The sequence below is a fragment of the Lithobates pipiens genome, unplaced genomic scaffold (genome assembly GCF_037356315.1).
Source record: "Lithobates pipiens isolate NorthernLeopardFrog02 unplaced genomic scaffold, aLitPip1_a1.2 Scaffold_23, whole genome shotgun sequence".
Taxonomy (NCBI): Eukaryota; Metazoa; Chordata; class Amphibia; order Anura; family Ranidae; genus Lithobates; species Lithobates pipiens.
Window position 1 is genome coordinate 214,687,993 of NW_027507785.1, and position 18,095 is coordinate 214,706,087.

Genomic DNA, 18,095 nt, shown 5'->3' on the forward strand with positions numbered 1-18,095 from the left:
GAAACGCACTGCAGTTCATTTACATGGTTTCCTATGGGATACGTTAATATCTGTGCTCTTTTCAGCCGCTGAATATTTGGAAAGGGTCAGGGACTTTTAATGCAAAACGGTGCTTATTTGGTTCCATATACTCCATTGGAGAAGCTGCAGAAAAGAATGCAATGCGTTTTTGCAGCAATTTGTGTTTTTTAATCTGCCCAAAAAATTTTTAAAAATGCAAAAAACGCAAATTGCAGTAAAATCACGTGCACAAAAATCAAAACGCACAGCAAAAAGCACTGCAGAAACAGATCAAAAGCAAAAACTGCACAGGTACCAAGCCTTACGCTGGCCACACGGATCAATTTTCAGGTGAGAATATTCAGGTGAAAAATCTTTGTACATTCGCTGAAAGAAAGAATGTTTGAAATTTTCACTTAATTTCTGAACAAAAACCACATACACTGTCTGAAAATTCCTTTGACCAAGAAGTTTTCTAGTTCCAAATTTTCCCGGCACTGTGGTTGAAAGTGAACGTCAATTTGACCCACTTTTTTTTTTAATTTTTTTATTTTTTTAAAGGTTATTAACCGATTAATCGGCCAACTAATCGATTATGAAAATAATAGTTGCAGCCCTAAAAAACAACCTTAGGCAAAAATCACGGCTGAGGTCGAACAACCACCACAGACAGTAATAAAAAAAAAAAAACTGTTATTTGAAAGAATGCCCAGCCTGACACTTTCCCCCCCCCCCCCCCCCCCCCAAAAGTACCAGTACAAAGAACAAAAATTTCTAAGAAGAACTAAATAACAGAAGGCCCTGAAACGGCTCAAAAAAGGGATCTCTAACAAACTGAGACCACCAAACGAAAGTCTCATGGGGACAAAGTTGACCTGACTAGAGGCACTGAGTGTGTGACGCCTTGAACAGAAGTATGCACCAAAAGAGAAGAAGTTTGGCTTTGAAAATAGTCAAGGCCAAAATCTGTCACTTGATCCTATCCAAGGCCAGCATCGGATCTATGTGCAACAGTAGCGTGCTATAGTCAACTCTATATGCACACAAACAAAAGTGAATATATATATATATATATATATATATATATATATATATATATATATATATATATATATATATATATATATATACTATAAATGAAAATAAATTAAAATAATTAGTGCTGATGATGCTCAGTGCAATACAATAAATCCTGTGTTTTGTGTAACAAATACTAGGACATATAGAACAGCACCAAATTAGGATATCTAAAACTAAACAGCTCCTACTGACTGGAGCTGTTTGGATTAATCTGCCGCTGAACCATTGTACTGTCTATTTACAAGTCATTTTCTGGACAGGCTAATCGTCTCATAGATTTATCAAGCAATTGTGGATATTTTTAGTTTTTGCGGGTCTCATTAGATCTCCTAATTTGGCGCTGTTCTTTATGTCCTAGTATTTAGTACACAAAACACAGGATTTATTGTATTGTACTGAGCATCATCATCACTATTTTCAATTTATTTTCATTTTGTTTGTGTGCCTATTGAAGATTTACATATACAGTGTATATAATGTGTGTGTGTGTGTGTGTATAGCTCTCTCGCATCTCTCGCTCTCTCGGCCTCGCATCTCTCAGGATTTTTACTTGTAAGCATCAAGTGTCAGAAAAGATTGTCTTTAAATGGTTAAACTGAGAACTCCTACACAGTTTAGTTCATTGATGATTATAAACATTGTATCTCTTTGCTCTTTTCTTGACAAACTGCCCAGAGAGGAGACAAGTCCTTCCACTGAAGTCTTCAGGCAACTTTCATTGATTTCTATTACAGAAGTCATTTGCAAGTCACGCTGAAGATATAATTGGCCTTTTTTTTAACAGCACAATCGGCCAATGACGATTAAGAAACGCCTAAATATATATCGGTCGACCTCTAGTGGTTACGAAGTCGACAATTTAACAGTGAATTTGTCAGCTTATTTAACAAGCCTATGGCTTGAACGATAAAGCGTTGGAACCTCTGTGGCTATCTGTCATCAGGCTTCAGTGGCGCAGGTTTGCAAGAATGTGACCTGGGCTCTGGTAAACTTTTTTTTTTTTTTTTTTTAAGGTTTTTACCATGTGAACGCATTTGCCGAGAATACGGCTTTTGCCTGCAGTGTTTTGCAGGTTGAGGAGTGTTTTTATTTTGTGGGCCTGACAGTGGCTACTGTGTCCCCTTCCCCTCATATGCATTGCTTTGGGACATCCTCTGGTAATCATGATCTATAACCTACTCTGTGTCCCATGATTTATGAAAAATAAAATAGGATTTTTGTACTTAACTGTAAAATCCATTTCTTGGAGTACATCATGGAACAGAGATCCCTCCCCTCTTTAGGGGTGTACATCCTGTATGTGAAGGGTTATGTAGGGGAGGACTGCTGGTCTTTTTTTTTTTTTTTTTCTTTTCTTTTCTTCCCTGTTGCAGGCATTCCCCCAGGTTGACCACCTCTTCCACCACTATCGGGCCGGGGTACCACTCATCTGAGCATTTTAGTCATAGGAATGGATCTGGAAAATGTCAAACTTCCATTGCCTACTGGAACCTTTTTGAGCTGCACAGTAGGGGTGCACATCTTCACTGGTCTCGCGATTCAATTATGATTATCCTGTCCACGATTCGATTCCGCAATGCATCACGATTACTACGCGTAGGTTTTTATCCAAAAATTCAAGCAGTCAGAACTCCATTTTTTTTTTCCATTTGCTCTTAGTGCACTATATTTGGGGAGGGTAATTCTTATAACAATCTCAAAAGAGGGCTACAAGTTATTCACTTTCAGTTCATTACAGATAAGAGGGGCATTCTTTTTATCTATAGTAAAAACAAAGGCTTCTTTGCCATAAGTGATGTAAAAATGTGGAATAGACTGACTCACTTTATTTTGGGCTGCTCAGTAGATTGTTTGAACTGAAATGCATTCCTGTCCTAAATGCACATGGGATCAGTGGTAGAGGGATGGATGGGATCATTGGTAGAGGGATGGATGGGATGGGGGGGCAGAGGGATGGTGGTGGGATGGATGGGATCAGGCAGAGGCATGGTGGCGGGATGGATGGGATCAGGCAGAGCCATGGTGGCGGGATGGATGGGATCAGGCAGAGCCATGGTGGCGGGATGGATGGGATCAGGCAGAGGCATGGTGGCGGGATGGATGGGATCAGGCAGAGGCATGGTGGCGGGATGGATGGGATCAGGCAGAGGCATGGTGGTGGGAGGATTGTGAGCAGTGACACTGGCACTCGCCTGTTCTGTATCAGTCGATTCCCCCTCCTCCATGCTCCGTGTCTCTGGCTCTCTTCTCCCTTCCGGTGCCTCCAGTGATGCCTCTCCTGATGTCTGGTCTTCTCGAGTTCCACCCCTGCACTTTACGGGCTCATCAGCTGACTTTCTGCTTCAGTGACGGAGAGGGTGCTTTATCCACCAGGCAGGCTCTGCCTCTACCTACTGGGTTATACTTCATCTCCAGGTGAATGGACACTGGTAGACCAAAGGTTTTTAGACAGGAAGTGATCCCCTATATAATCCCTCCCATACAGGAAGTACTTCTTTTTTTTGTTTTGTTTTTTACCAGTGTCTGTAAGGTAGATGGGTACATTTTGTTTGAGCTCTCTCGTGCTCCAGGTCTTGAAGTCCGAGCATGGTTCTAAAATGAATCAAGGGTTTGAACGATTGGATCCATTTGAAACAAACTTATATGCTAAGATAAATGGTACCCGAGCCTTGCAAAGAAGACTCAAGGATCCTGCAAGGTTTTGCTTGTAATGCGATCTCCCGGTGCTGGACCCTGCGTGTCCAAACAAAAGAACTCGCTGCTCCAGGTGACACAGGAAGCCTAATGGTGCCCGCCTTGGCTTGCCTCCACATACGATCAACACTGAAGAAATGCTGCACTCCAAGATCCATCAAAATTCTTATTTAAAGCGGAGGTCCACCCTAAAGTGGAGCTTCCGCTCATTGGAACCCCCCCCCCCCTCCGGCGCCACAATTGGCACCTTTCAGGGGGGAGGGGGGTGCAGGTACCTGTACAGTACAGGTATCTGCACCCACTTCCGGCATGGATATCTGCAGAATATACGCCCCTTTCCGCAGATATCTACGCCCCTTTCCGAAGGTCCCCCGCTGTCTCTGGGATCCGTGTGTTTCCCAGCAGACATCCAGCGGACCATCCTTATTGCGCAGCGCGACTCGCGCATGCGCAGTAGGGAACCGGGAAATGAAGCCGCAAGGCTCCACTTCCTGATTCCCATAGCCAAGATGGCGGTGGCAGCACCCGAGAGACGATTGAGAGATCGGCTTCGGGTGCCGACATCGCGGGCGCGCTGTGCGGGTAAGTGTCATTAAAAGTCAGCAGCTGCAGTATTTGTAGCTGCTGGCTTTTTTTTTTTTTTTTTTTTTTTTTTTTAAACTGCGGACTCCCGCTTTAATAATGAACATCCCAAGTGTTCAAATGGTAGACGTGTTTCACACACTAACAGGTGCGCTTATTCATCACAAAGATAAGTCAGCATTGTTCTCCTTCTAGAAACCTATTCAATATAGCAACAGGTGATATAGATCATTCAATTGCAATTTAATGATCTATGTCACCTGTTTCTATATTGTGTCAGGGGAGATGGTCAAGGGCGGAGCCTGCCCATCAACATCCTGGGGTTGCGGGAGGGAGGTCTGGCTCTACGATACTGGATGGTGGAGCTTCAGGATTGCCCCATTAGGGTTCATTCTGACAATGCCACTGCAGTGACCTATATTGAGCACCAGGGTGGTACCAGGAGCCGTTCAACTCAGAAGGAGGTGAACCACATATTAACCTGGGCAGAGGGACATGTGCCTGTTCTATCGGCAGTCCATATCTTGGGAGTAGAGAACTGAAAGGCAGATAATCTCAGCCGCCAACAGATCTGCCCGGGGAATGGTCCCTACACCTAAATATGTTTCGGGAAATCTTCCAGCGTTTGGGATGGTCAGAGGTCGATCTATTAGCATCCAGGTTTAACAATAAGCTACAGCAGTTTATATCCGGAACAAGGGATCCCCTGGCAACCGGAGCAGATGCTCTAGTAGTTCCATGGAACCAGTTCTCCCTGGTTTATGCTTTCCCCCGATTCCTCTCCTTCCACACTTGTTGCACAGGTTTCAAAGAGAGGGGGTTCCAGTCATCTTGGTGGCACCTGTTTCCCAGAGATCGTAAGATTGGCAGTAGGCGGGCCATGGACGCTTCCCCATCGCCCCAATCTACTGTCTCAAGGGCCTATATTCCATCCCAATTTATATAATAATCTAAATTTGATGGCATGGCGATTGAAGCTAGGGTGTTAAAGGATTGTGGCATCTCTGAACCAGTGGTGTCTGTCCTAGTGAATGCAAGAAAAACTGTCACTAGAAAGATCTATTATAAAATCTTGAAGACTTTTATATTGCCTGGTGTGAAGCCGGAAAATAGCATCCTCGGAAATATACGATTACGAGAATTCTCATTTCTACAGTCGGCTGTGGAAATAAGATTGGCTTTGAGTACAATCAGGGGTCAGATTTCAGCCTTGTCCGTATTCTTACAAAGGCCCTTAGTCTCCCATTCACTGATCCAAACCTTTATGCAGGGGGTAACTCGTTTGCATCCCCTCATTAGGTCACCTATGTGTCCTTGGGACTTAAACCTGGTACTGTCTGTATTACAGAAACAACCGCTTAAGCCTACCAAAAAAAAAAAAATCCATTAGTCTTGCTGGCATGCAAGCTAGCCTACCTGATGGCCATCACTTTTTGGCTAGAAGGATGTCTGAGTTGGCCCTTTCAAGCAGGGAACAATACTTGATCTTTTACCATGACAGGGTTGAGTTACGACCTGCTCCATCCTTCTTGCTTGAGGTAGTGTCTGCCTTTTATTTGAATCGGGACATTGTATTGCCTTCCTTTTTTCTCTCAACCTTGTTCGGCGGAATAGAAACTACTGCACTCCTTAGATGTAGTGTGAGCAGTCAGTTTGTGTAGACCTGCGGAGATCCGAGGATCATACTCCTTTTGTGTTTTACCAGAAGGACCCTAGAAGAGGCAGGCAGCTTCCAAGACTTCCATTACCCATTTGGTCCGTCAATTGGTCATTCAGGCCTATGGTCTGAAACGTAAAGCTCCTCCCTTAAGGGTGACAGTTAATTCTAGCAGGGGTGTAGGAAGCTCCTGGGCATTTCGACAGCGGGTATTTGTGGCTCAGATTTGTAAGGCGGTTACCTGGTCTTCAGTGCATATGTTCACAAAATTTTGTCAAGTGGATATTCGAGCAGCCAAGGAGTCTGCTTTCAGCCGCAGTGTACTGCGGGCTGCTGTATAAGGTCTGATGGCTACTGTTTGGCAGGGTGTCTCCCTCCCCTCAAGGCTATTGCTCTGGATTGTCCCAGTAGGTAATGAATATTGGCCTCACTCTGTCCCGTGATGTACGATAAAGAAAATTGGATTTTCTCATCATACTTAAATGTAAAATCCTTTCTTTGAGTACATCTCGGGACACTGAGGTCCTTCCCCTCTTTTTGAGGATTAAGTGCTTGCTATAAAACTGAAGTACTTCCTGTATGGGAGGGGTTATATAGGGGATCACTTCCTGTCTAAAGACCTTCGGTCTACCAGTGTCCACCTAGAGATGAAGTATTACCCAGTAGGTAATGAATCTTAACCTCGCTCTGTGTTCCGTGATGTACTCAAAAGGATTTTACAGGTAAGTGTGACCAAACAAATTATATATATTTTTTCTCTTTAGCGCTGCACACATTTTATAATTTTGCTACACAATTTTGTCCTTGGTTGTGCTGCCTGCTTTTTTCAATACTTAAAGTATCATCGCGGTATTCCCCTTTCTTATTGTATATGCCCCTTTACATTACAGCCACCCTTTACATTACAGCCCCCCTCCCCCTACATCAGTGTCCTTGGTTCCCCCCCCTTTACATGAGTGTCCTCGATTTCTTCCCCCCCCCTTACATGAGTGTCCTCGGTCCCACCCAGTGGATGCATATTCTGAGTACCTCTGCATTTTGTGCTTAGAATGTCTTCCCGACACAAAGATTGGGGGAATACAGCAGGGAGGAGTGCAAAGGTGCCAGGTTATCAGGAGCTGAGGATCCTAGTCACGCTTTCACAGTACTATCTTCCCCTGAAAGGCCAGAGGCAACTAGCCAGTTTGAGCCATTGAGGCGGTTGGGCATAGTGGCTACATCCAACATTTCAGTCTCTGCATAAGTCACCAAGGATGATTTAGCTTCAGCATTAGCTGGTTTGGAAGGAAAAATAGCCAACATAATTGGGACAAAATGCAAAGGGTCCCCTTCTCCCCCTCCTGACCTTTCAGTATTGGAACAGGAATGGGCAGGTGACATGGAGGGGCCATTGGGTGACTGGGAAAAAGGGCAGGCAGATGAGTCTGCTTCTGAGGAGTCAACCTCAGAGGAGCCCTTCTCAGCCTCGCAGTCACAAAAACTGCTAGTCCAATCCCTTACGGAATTAGTCGGTTCTGCATACAAGTTACACTCCAACGGAGGTGGCTGAGGCCCCCTTTTCTTCTTTGGGTTCTTTTAATGCCTTCGCAGGGCCCACATGCTTTGCCTTTACACACACTGCTGTAGCAACTAATATATGCAGACTGGGATCACCCATATAGGTATTTTTGTTCCTCCTGGAAGATTTTCTCCTCTTTTATCCCATGGAGGAAAAGTTCACTAAGAATTGGAGTTTGCCAGCAAATAGGAGTCTTATGCTACGTACACACGACCGGACTCTCCAGCAGACTAGGTCCGACGGTCTTTCCGAAAGACGGTCTTTCCGACGGTCTTTCCGAACGGACTTGGCCCCACACAAACGCACTAAGTCCACTCCTTTTTGAACGTGATGACGTAAGACGGGACTAAAGGAAGTTCAATAGTCAGTAGCCAATAGCTTCCCTTCCATCGTATTTGGTCAGTCGGACCAGCATACAAACGGTTTTCCCGATTAGGATTTGAGTCCGTCGGACAGATTTGAAACCTGTTCTATTTCTAGGTCCGTCTGATTTTTATTTTTTTAAACGAAAAACTATCAGATTAGCCCACACAAGATCGGATTGTCTGTCGGACCAGTCTGCCGGAAAGTCCGGTTGTGTGTACGCGGCATAACTTGTCCAGTAGACAATGTCCAGGTTTTCAAAGATCCAGCCAAAAAGAAGCTGGAATCTTTACTTAAAGCCTCCTTTTCTATAGCTGGTTCAGCAGCACAGCCTGCAGTAGCAGTGATAGGGGTTTGTCAGTCCTTAAAAGACCAGCTCAAGCAGGTTATTAAAGGTTTCCCTACTCAAGGAGAAGTGGCCCGTAAGTTAGCGGAGCTGCCAAGGGCCTTATGTTTTGCGGATGATGCTCTTAAAGATTCTATTCAACACGTGTCAGTGCCCTCTTATCTGTGCATATGCGCAGAATACTCACTGGTTGAAGCATTGGTCAGCTGAATTGCAGTGCAAAAAGCTATTGGCAAGTTTTCCTTTTCATGGGGAATGATTGTTCGAGGGTAAGAGTGCCTTTTTTACTGGTTAAAAGGAGGAGTAGGCATCCTTCATTTAAACGTTCTTCTTCCTCATCACCAGGTGCTACAACCTCCAGGCAGTTTTGATGGCCTCCACCGCCTGGGTCAAGAGGTTAACCTAAAGGCCTGGGGGCAGAAGCATGCAAAACAGAGTCCTCAGGCCTCCTTATGAAGGGGTGCCCCCACTCAGTTGAGTGGGGGGAAGGCCTCTGCAGTTTTCAGGAGCCTGGCAGGAAGAGATCCAGGACAGATGGGTCATCTCCACAGTATTTCCAGGCTGCAAGCTAGAGTTTCGGGAGTTTCCACCATTTTGTTTTCGAAGATCCAATGTTCCCAGAGACCCCTTAGAAAGGTCTTTATTTTAAGCACTGGACCGGTTGACATCACAGGGTGTAATTATAGAAATTCCAACAGAGGAGCAGGGCAGGGTTTATTTGAATCTAACCAGCCGCTCCTTTCCCATGGAGTCAATCCAGTTAGTCATTTCCACTCTGAGTGGAGGAGAATTTCTAGCATCAATAGCCATCAAAGATGCATATCTGCATGTGCCGATTTGCCCCCGCTCACCAGAAGTTTCTGAGATTCAAAGGAGAACAGCTCAATTTTCAGTTCGTGGCCTTGCCCTTCGGGTTAGCCACCACCCCCCGGGTGTTCACAAAAGTTCTGGCCCCTGTATTAGCAAGATTAAGGGTCCAGCGTATATCAGTAATGGCATACCTAGACAACCTGCTGCTTGTAGATCAGTCTGTTGCACGGCTAAACCTGAGTGTGTCCAGCATGGTCACTTTCCAAGTATTTGGAACACCTGGGTTGGATTCTCAACTTAGAGAAGTCGGCCTTACAGACAGTAGGAAGGCTAGAATATTTGGGTCTGGTCATAGAGACAGTCCAAGAAAAGGTCTTTTTACCTCAGATAAAGGTCAGGGCTATAAGAGATCTGGCCCGTGTGGTCAAGGGAAAGAAGTGTCCCTCCATTTGCCTTTTCATGAGATTGCTAGGGAAAATGGTGGCTTTGTTTTGAAGCTATTCCCTATGCCCAATTCATTTGAGACTGTTGAAAAACACAGTATTCCTTGTGCTTGGAACAAGAGGATCCAAGCCTTGAACCACTCAATCTATCTGTCCCAAAAGGTGCACCAGAATCTAAATTTGCAGGAGGGGAAATCTTTCATGCCAGTAGCCTGGAAGGTAGGAACAACATATGCCAGCCTATTGGGCTGGGGGGCGGTTCTGGAGGAGGCCACTGTCCAGGAGAAGTGGTCAGAGACGGAAAAAGCCTTTGCGATCAACATTCTAGAGATTCAGACAGAGCGTTTGGCTCTAATATCCTGGACTTTCTGGTTGCAGGGTTGTCCTGTCAGGATACAATCAAGGGGGTACCAGGAGTCAGGTGGCCCAGGAGGAGGTGGACCATATTCTGACATGGGCAGAGAAGCATGTGCCTTTTCTGTCAGCAGTCTTCATTCCGGGAGTGGAGAATTGGCAGGCGGACTTCTTGAGCCGCCAACAATTGTCCCGGGGGAATGGTCCCTGCATCCCGAGGTTTTTTTTTTTTTTTTTGTTTTTTTTTTCAGCCATATGCCAGAAGTGGGAATACCCCCGGACATAGATCTGTTGGCGTCCAGGTTCAACAAGAAGTTCTACAGCTTTGCGTCAAGGACAAGGGATCCGCTCGCACTCGGGACAGATGCGCTAGTGACCCCTTGCGATCAGTTTTCACACATTTATGCATCCCCCCCCATTTCATTTGCTACCGTGGCTTCTACGCAGGATCAAGGAGGAAGGGAAGCCGGTGTGGACCAGAAGATCCTGGTATGCAGAGATCATAAGGATGGCAGTAGGGGAACCGTGGAGTCTTCTATCCTGTCCAGACTTGCTTTCGTAAGGACTGGTATCCCATCCTGTCCTACAATTGCTTTAACGGTTTGGCTATTGAAGCTGAAATTTTTAAGGATCGGCGGCTTTCAGGCTCAGTGGTGACTGCCCTGATTTAATGCAAGGAAGCCAGCTTCTAGGTCCATTTATTATAGGATCTGGAGGTCCTATATCTCCTGGTGTGAAGCCAAAAGCTAGCATCCTCGAATGTAAGTCATAGGAAGAATTCTTGCCTTCCTACAGTTGGGGGTGGAAATAAAGCTAGCCTTGAGTACCATCAAGGGTCAGATCTCAGCCTTGTCAGTGTTTTTTCAAAGACCGCTTGCTTCGCATTCGTTGATCCAGGCCTTTATACAAGGGTTATCGGTCTTGCAAAGGACAACCCTTTGAGCCTATGCGCCATATTCCCTTGATCCTTTTGACAAGGAAGTTGTGTGTTTTTTTTTTTTTTTTTTTGGTTACAATAACCTCGGCAAAGAGAATTGTCAGCTTTTGCCTGTAAAGAGCCATACGTAATTATTCATAAAGACAAGGTGGTGTTGCGTCCTCACCCAACCTTTCTGTCTAAGGTAGTGTCTAGTTTTCACTTGAACCAAGATTTCTCCTTGCCTGCCTTTTTCCCAGAACCTCGCTCTGTGGAAGAAAAATTGTTGCATTCCCTCAATGTTGTTGAGAGCTGTCTGGATATATCTGAAGGTGACTGCTCAGATGCAGAAGACTGATGCTTTGTGCTGCCAGAGGGCCCAGAAAAGGGCAGGCGGTGTCAGTCGACTATTTCACAGTGGATTTGTCAGGTTATAATTCAGGCTTATGGATTGAAAAGAAGGGTTCCACCTTTTCAAATTAGAGTGCACTCTACTAGAGGAGTGAGTACTTCATGGGCATTGCGTCACCAGGCCTCTATGGCTCAGATTTGCAAGGCTGAAACTTGGTCGTCAGTACATACATTTACTAAATTTGGATGGATTGAAATTTGGAAGATGCTGCTTTTAGGCACAGTGTACTGCAGACAGCAGTGTATAGGTCCTCACGTCTGATGGCGGCCTGCTTTGATGTGTCTCCCTCCCCTCAGGGGCATTGCTTTGGGACATCCCACATAGTAATTACCATGGTTGCTCTGTGTCCTGTGATGTATGATAAAGAAAATAGGATTTTTAATACAGCTTACCTGTAAAATGCTTTTTTTGGAGTACATCACGGGACACAGAGGTCCCTCCCCTCTTGTTGGGATATACATTGCTTTGCTACAAAACTGAGGTACTTCCTGTATGGGAGGGGTTATATAGAGGGGGACTTCCTGTCTTTTGGGTGTACCAGTGTCCATTCACCTATAGGTGGCGTGTAACCCACATAGTAATTAGTATGGCTGCTCTGTGTCCTGTGATGTACTCCAAGAAAAGGATTTTACAGATAAGCTGTATTAAAAATTTTATTTTTATTTTTTTTCTCAACTCGCTCATTTGTTTAATACTTTCAGGTCCTTTTTGCATAATTAGTCATGGCCTACAATGTGGAAACTTGATGTTGAGCTAAAGTGTATTTATGGAAAAAGTTGCAATGCATATGACATAAACTATACATGCATTGATGCATGATTTTGTGATATGCATGTAGGCAACCTGTCTGCTTTAAACCTTAGTGGTTCTAAAGCCTTAGGGTCCTTTCACACGGGGCGGATCAGTTCTGATCCGCCCCGTGGATGTCCGTTTGCTCAGCGGGGATCACTCCGCCGATCCCCGCTGAGCAGGGAGATGACAGGTCTGTCTCCGCACACTGTGCAGGGACGGACCTGTCACAGCGCCGCTCTCCCCTATGGGAGATCGGATGACGACGGACCGCAGTGCCCGTCGTCATCCGATCCGATCCGCAGACGGATGGAAAAATAGCTTTTTCCTCCGTCACACTTTTTCGGATCGGAGCGGGTCGGATGTCAGCGGACATGTCACCGCTGACATCCGACGCTCCATAGAGCTCTATGGAGCACCCGTTCAGGTCCGCCTGAAAAACTGACAGGCGGGCCTGAACGGGACGTTAGTGTGAAAGGGGCCTTAAGGTTTTTTTTTTACCTTAATGCTTTCTATGCACCTCCCCTTTTCTTACCTTAGCCCGATCCCAATCCAGTGATGTGCTCGAAAGCAGTGGCTTTTACACTGTCTCCCTCCTCACTAGTCAGTTTGATAGCAGCAGGAGCCATTGCCTTCATTGCATTTCATTGACAGCAACAGAAGGGGGAAGGGCAGGGCCAAGCCACTTGCTCTGTCTCAATTAACAGACAAGGTGGCTTGAAAGCGAACCTGCACAGGTGCTCCCATGGAAAGCAACAATCCATGGGGCACTTGCTGAAGAGGAGGAGCCTGGAGCGCCGGTGCAGGACCCCAGAAGAGGAGGATTGGGCAGGTGAGTATGACATGTTTGTTATTTTAAATGGGGGGAAGAAAAAGTTGAATATTACTTTAAATAACTAGATTTTCTGCTATATCCGTTTTTGCTTTTCAGGAATTACAAAGAACACAACAAAAGGTGTCTTCCTTAGGCAGAGAGAATACTGCACTGGATGGGGAGTGTCATGATAAAGAAAAAGAGATAAATCGTCTTCAGACTCGCCTTGCTGTTCTGGAGCAAGAGCTGAAAGACAAGGATCAGATAGTGCAGAGAAGTAATGAGATTCTCTTGGCCACCCAGCAGCAGAAGGTTTGTGTACCTAAACGCTACAAAATGTGTATAAATTACACTGCTTATAAACAGGGTTCATGATTAGTGTGTTTTTTTTACAGACTGGATTAGAGGTTAGCACTGAGAAGAAGCAGGCACAGATAGGAAAGTTGGAAGCAACAATACAATCATTATCTGCAGAGCTCCTCAAGGTAAGAGCCAATTTGTGGCATGCTTGTTCATGTTTTCTGTGTATGAGATTCATGTTTGTTCCCACATTTATTATATTAAAGTGGATGTAAACCCTCATACCCAGTGAAGTCAACAGCCTCAGATACAAAGAGATGAAACAAATCTCCCTACACGTTTTACATGTATATCGGCTGTCTTCAGCTTTAAATACTGTTTTTAGAAAGTGAACATCTTGTTGAAATTTTCACTTCCTCATTCTGCACTGAGAGACATCTTGGATTACACTGGGAGACAGCTGATTGAAGGATAGGCACATACTCCCCTCCAGATAGGCACATACTCCCCTCCATATAGGCAGAGACTTTCCAAGCTGTCCTGTGAGTAAAGCATTTTTCTGCTAATCTATTTATAGCCGATATGTGCCCAGCTCAAATTTCACAAATCGGGTTTACATCCACTTTAACTGCTTTTTGTTTTTCAATACTAGCAAAAGAACGGTGAATATTAAAGTGGTTGTAAACCCTTTACAAACCCTTTTTGCTACAGGTAAGGCTTACCTGTAGTTACCATGGACATCTCTTAAACCTGCACGGTTTAAGAAATATCCCCTGTATCCGCATGTGCCAACGTCATTGTGTGCATGTACACTGACGTTGGTTCAGGTGACGTACCATTACCAGCGGCTCTCGCGTGCATGCGCAGGAGTAACCTTATCGCGGCTCCGGCCAATTACAGCGCCGAAGCCCGCGATACCCGGAAGTAACTCCAGGAGACATATCGCCGGCCAAAGCGGTGTGCCAGGACCGCTGCGGGACTTCAATCTAAGGTAAGTATATCATAATAAACTAGTATGCTATGCATACTAGCTCGTTATGCCTTTATCGTTCAGGTTTTTTTTTTCTTCTCCCCATGGGTTCACAACCACTTTAAAGTGGTTGTAAACCCTTACAGACCTATTTGACCTACAGGTAAGCCTAGATTAAAGCAGGATTCCATTGACCGATCCGTTTTTTTTTTTTTCCTGGGTCATTGAACTACTTTAGTAATGCACAGAGAGTACTCACTTGCTGTGTTAAATCTTTCCCCTGCTTTCCGATTTCGTCAGCAATATGATGTTATATAAATGTATCCTGGCGGTTTTCATTTTGCTTGTGGGCATTTGAAGCCCACAATCATTTATTTCCAGGAGTGAATGCTGTGCTCCCAGGATTCCCTGCTCGATCCTGCGCATGCTCATTGTATAACAGGGAGCAGTGCTGTAAAATTCCGGGTTGCCATCACAATGGCTGGCGTCGTCGGAAGTTCCCGCCACGTTGTGATGGCAACCAAACATATACAAACGAGCTCTCACGAGATTTCGGCCGGACAATGATCCGCACAGAATCTTGGGAAGACTCAGAAGAAGCTCCCAGGGTACTTCGCGGAGCAGGGGAAAGGCGAAAAACACGCCTACTCCCACGGGAGGAGAGACCGGAAGTACACCAAATAAATAAATAGTTAATTACGGCGAGATTAATTTTTTAAAGGGGCATTTGAGCATCAATGAAAGTAAATGAATGGGCTCAGATTGACTGAAATATTTGGGTACAATACCGCTTTAAGGCTTACCTGTAGGTCCAAGAAATATCTGCTAAACCTACATGGTTTAGGAGATATTTGAAAAATGACTGGCACTGCTGTCTACGGTGCATGCGACGTAGACAGAGGCGTGCGGGCACACTAACGGCCATATGCTATTAGTGACGGCTCCCGTGCACATGTGTGGGAGTGAGGTCATCGCCGCTCCGGCCAATCGCAGCATCTGAGACGCAATACCCAGAAAGAAGATGGGCACTTCGTGGAAGAGGGGACAGCGGTGACATCACTGGCTCCTGTGTCAGGTAAGTGACACATAATGGTAGCCCATTATGCTTTACATTTGCAGGGAAACGGGGGAACTAAACCCATCAGGGTTTACTTCCTCTTTAAAGACCCAGCACTCATGCATCCCCAGACCATGACACTCCCACCACCGTGCTTGACTGTAGGCAAGATGCACTTTTTTGTACTCCTCACCTGGTTGACGCCACACGCTTGACATCATCTGAACCAAATAAGTTTATTTTGGTCTCATCAGACCACAGGACATAGTTCCAGTAATCCATGTCCTTAGTCTGCTTGTCTTCAGCAAACTGTTTGCGGGTTTTCTTGTGCATCATCTTTAGAGGCTTCCTTCTGGGGTAACAGCTATGCAGACCAATTTGATGCGGTGTATAGTCTGAGCACTGACAGGCTGACCCCCGTAACCCCTTCAACCTCTAGCAATGCTGGCAGCACTCATACATCTATTTCCCAAAGACAACCTCTGAATATGACGCTGAGCATGTGCACTCAACTTCTTTGGTTGACCATGGCGAGGCCTGTCCTGAGTGGAACCTGTCCTGTCAAACCGCTGTATGGTCTTGGCCACCGTGCTGAAGCTCAGTTTCAGGGTCTTGGCAATCTTCTTATAGCCTAGGCCATCTTTATGTAGAGCAACAATTCTTTTCAGATCCTCAGTTCTTTGCCATGAGGTGCCATGTTGAACTTCCAGTGACCAGTATGAGCGAGTGAGAGCGATGACACCAAATTGAACGCATCTTCACACCTGAGACCTTGTAACACTAACAAGTCGCATAACACCGGGGAGGGAAAATGGATAATTGGGCCCATTTTGGACATTTTCAGTTAGGGGTATACTTTTGTTGCCAGCGGTTCAGACATTAAGAGCTGTGTTATTTTGAGGGGGCTGTTATACAAGCTGTACACTCACTACTTTACATTGTAGCAAAGTGTAATTTCTTCAGCGTTGTCACAGGAAAAGATATAATAAAATATTTACAAAAATGTTATGGGTGTACTCACTTTTGTGAGATACTGTGTGTGTGTGTGTGTATATATATATATATATATATATATATATATATATATATGTGTGTGTGTTTAAATTTATAGGTGATGAATTTCAGCAAAACTGTTTACATTAATGTGCATGCTGATCCTCTGATTGCTTTGCCTTAAAGCCCCCAACTTCAAATATAAAAATAGCCCAGCGGTTTTAAAATTAAACAAAATGGCATTTTTGCTGCAACACTTACCCATATGGTGTTGTCCCCTGAAGACACTCCATTTCATCCTGCTTCTTCCAGAGTGAGCGACAGTGGCTCTCTGCTCTCTCCTTCCTCACTGGGCAGCTTGATAGCAGCAGGAGCCATTGGAAGAGGAGGAGCCAGGAGTGTCCGGTGGGGGAACCCAGAAGAGGATCTGGGCTGCTCTGTGCAAAACCATAGTACAGAGCAAATAAGTATAACATGTTTGTTATATTAATAAAAAAATCAAGCTTTCCAATCACTTTAAAGCTGCCTTTAACCTTTTCTGTTAGTGTGATAATTTAGGACATTTTAGCATCTACCCACAGCAAGATCTTTTCTAAATGCTTGAGTTCAGGTTCCCACGTATATAAGAATGCAAGTCATTTTATTGCAATTTGTCATGTGCTCTAGAATGTAGCTGAATTAAGGTGTGGGGTTCAAATAATCATGTTTTCTTTTTTACTTTTACTTACTAATTTGTTTACCAAAGGCCAATACTATTATTAAGAAGCTTCAAGGAGACCTGAAGACTTTAATGGGCAAACTAAAGCTAAAAAATTCTGTGACTGTGCAGCAGGAAAAACTTTTGTCTGAAAAGGAGAAGCTGATTCAGGAAAGGGAGAAGAAAATGACTGATGTCCAGCATAGTCTTCATGTGAAAGAAGAGGAGGTAAGTTAAAGGGTGATAGATATAATTAAAGTCAAACTGGTAAGATGTGTTTTATATTTGAGATGTTGAAACACTGTAGACCAGGGATAGGTAACCTTTAAGAGGTGGAGATCTGCCTGAACAACATGAGAGAAGCCAAAGATCACCAGGCACAGTGTCCCCTCCTCACACCTGATTTAAAACTCCAGTTGCCTTACTACCATCTCGCAATTGCATGCATTGCAATTGTGGATTTAAATCAGGTGGTGAGGAGGCAACATATCACTTCCTCACCACTTGTCAAATACTCTCAGATCGCTTTTCATGGGAGCAGCTGTGCCTGCTGCACTTGTGAATGAACCCTTAGTTGCATTTCGCAGCAGCACCCTTAATGCTTGTTCACACTTAAATTTGGGGTGGGGGGGGGGTAAAACCCTGCGAGTGAATGGTAGTTTTACTGCCCCCAATCACTACCCTCTTTAGTCGCTGAGGCAGTAGCCAAAGGTGTACACGGCTTAGACTCCACTCTTCTCTTAAACACTGGGCTGCACTGCCTGACTGAACTAAAACTCCTGCCTTGCTAAGAATTTGAAACTGCTGTCTATACTTGTTTGTTTATTTTTTGAAAGTGACACTTTCTATTATGCTGCCTTGGACTAGATCAAACTTTTAACCTCATCCTGTTTCCTCCTCTTGCTTTGCACTCTGTCCAAGCCAGTTGTAAACCCCCACCCTCCCCATGAGTGTGTTTTTATCAGCTCCTAATTGGATAATTGTCAACCTTCCCCTACACCATTCCAGTATAAATTTAGTTCAACTTTTGGGAGGGCTGGCTGCTCCTTGTGCAAAGTGCCACTTCGGCGATAAGTGGTTGGCACTTGTACACAGCACTGTGACTAAGGCACTTCTACAAAAAGCAAGTACAGGCACTAGTGGTCCACACCAAGTTGTCGGGAAGTTCCCTTTCATCTTCTCCCTTTCCTCAGCCTTCTTTCTTTCCCCCTTTCTCCACCCTCCAACATGCTTATACTAATCATCTTTGCCATAACTTCC

General features: G+C 44.8%; 1 protein-coding gene across 2 annotated transcripts in view; it reads left to right on the forward strand.

The window, feature by feature from the left end:
* Positions 1 to 18,095, forward strand: part of SASS6 (SAS-6 centriolar assembly protein) — a 131,261-nt gene that overhangs the window by 79,182 nt on the left and 33,984 nt on the right. For both annotated transcript variants that reach the window (XM_077452833.1, XM_077452832.1), the window contains 3 exons: positions 12,936 to 13,130; positions 13,214 to 13,303; positions 16,884 to 17,063. In XM_077452833.1, coding sequence (XP_077308959.1) covers positions 12,936 to 13,130; positions 13,214 to 13,303; positions 16,884 to 17,063 — 465 coding nt within the window. The remainder of the gene's footprint in view (positions 1 to 12,935; positions 13,131 to 13,213; positions 13,304 to 16,883; positions 17,064 to 18,095) is intronic.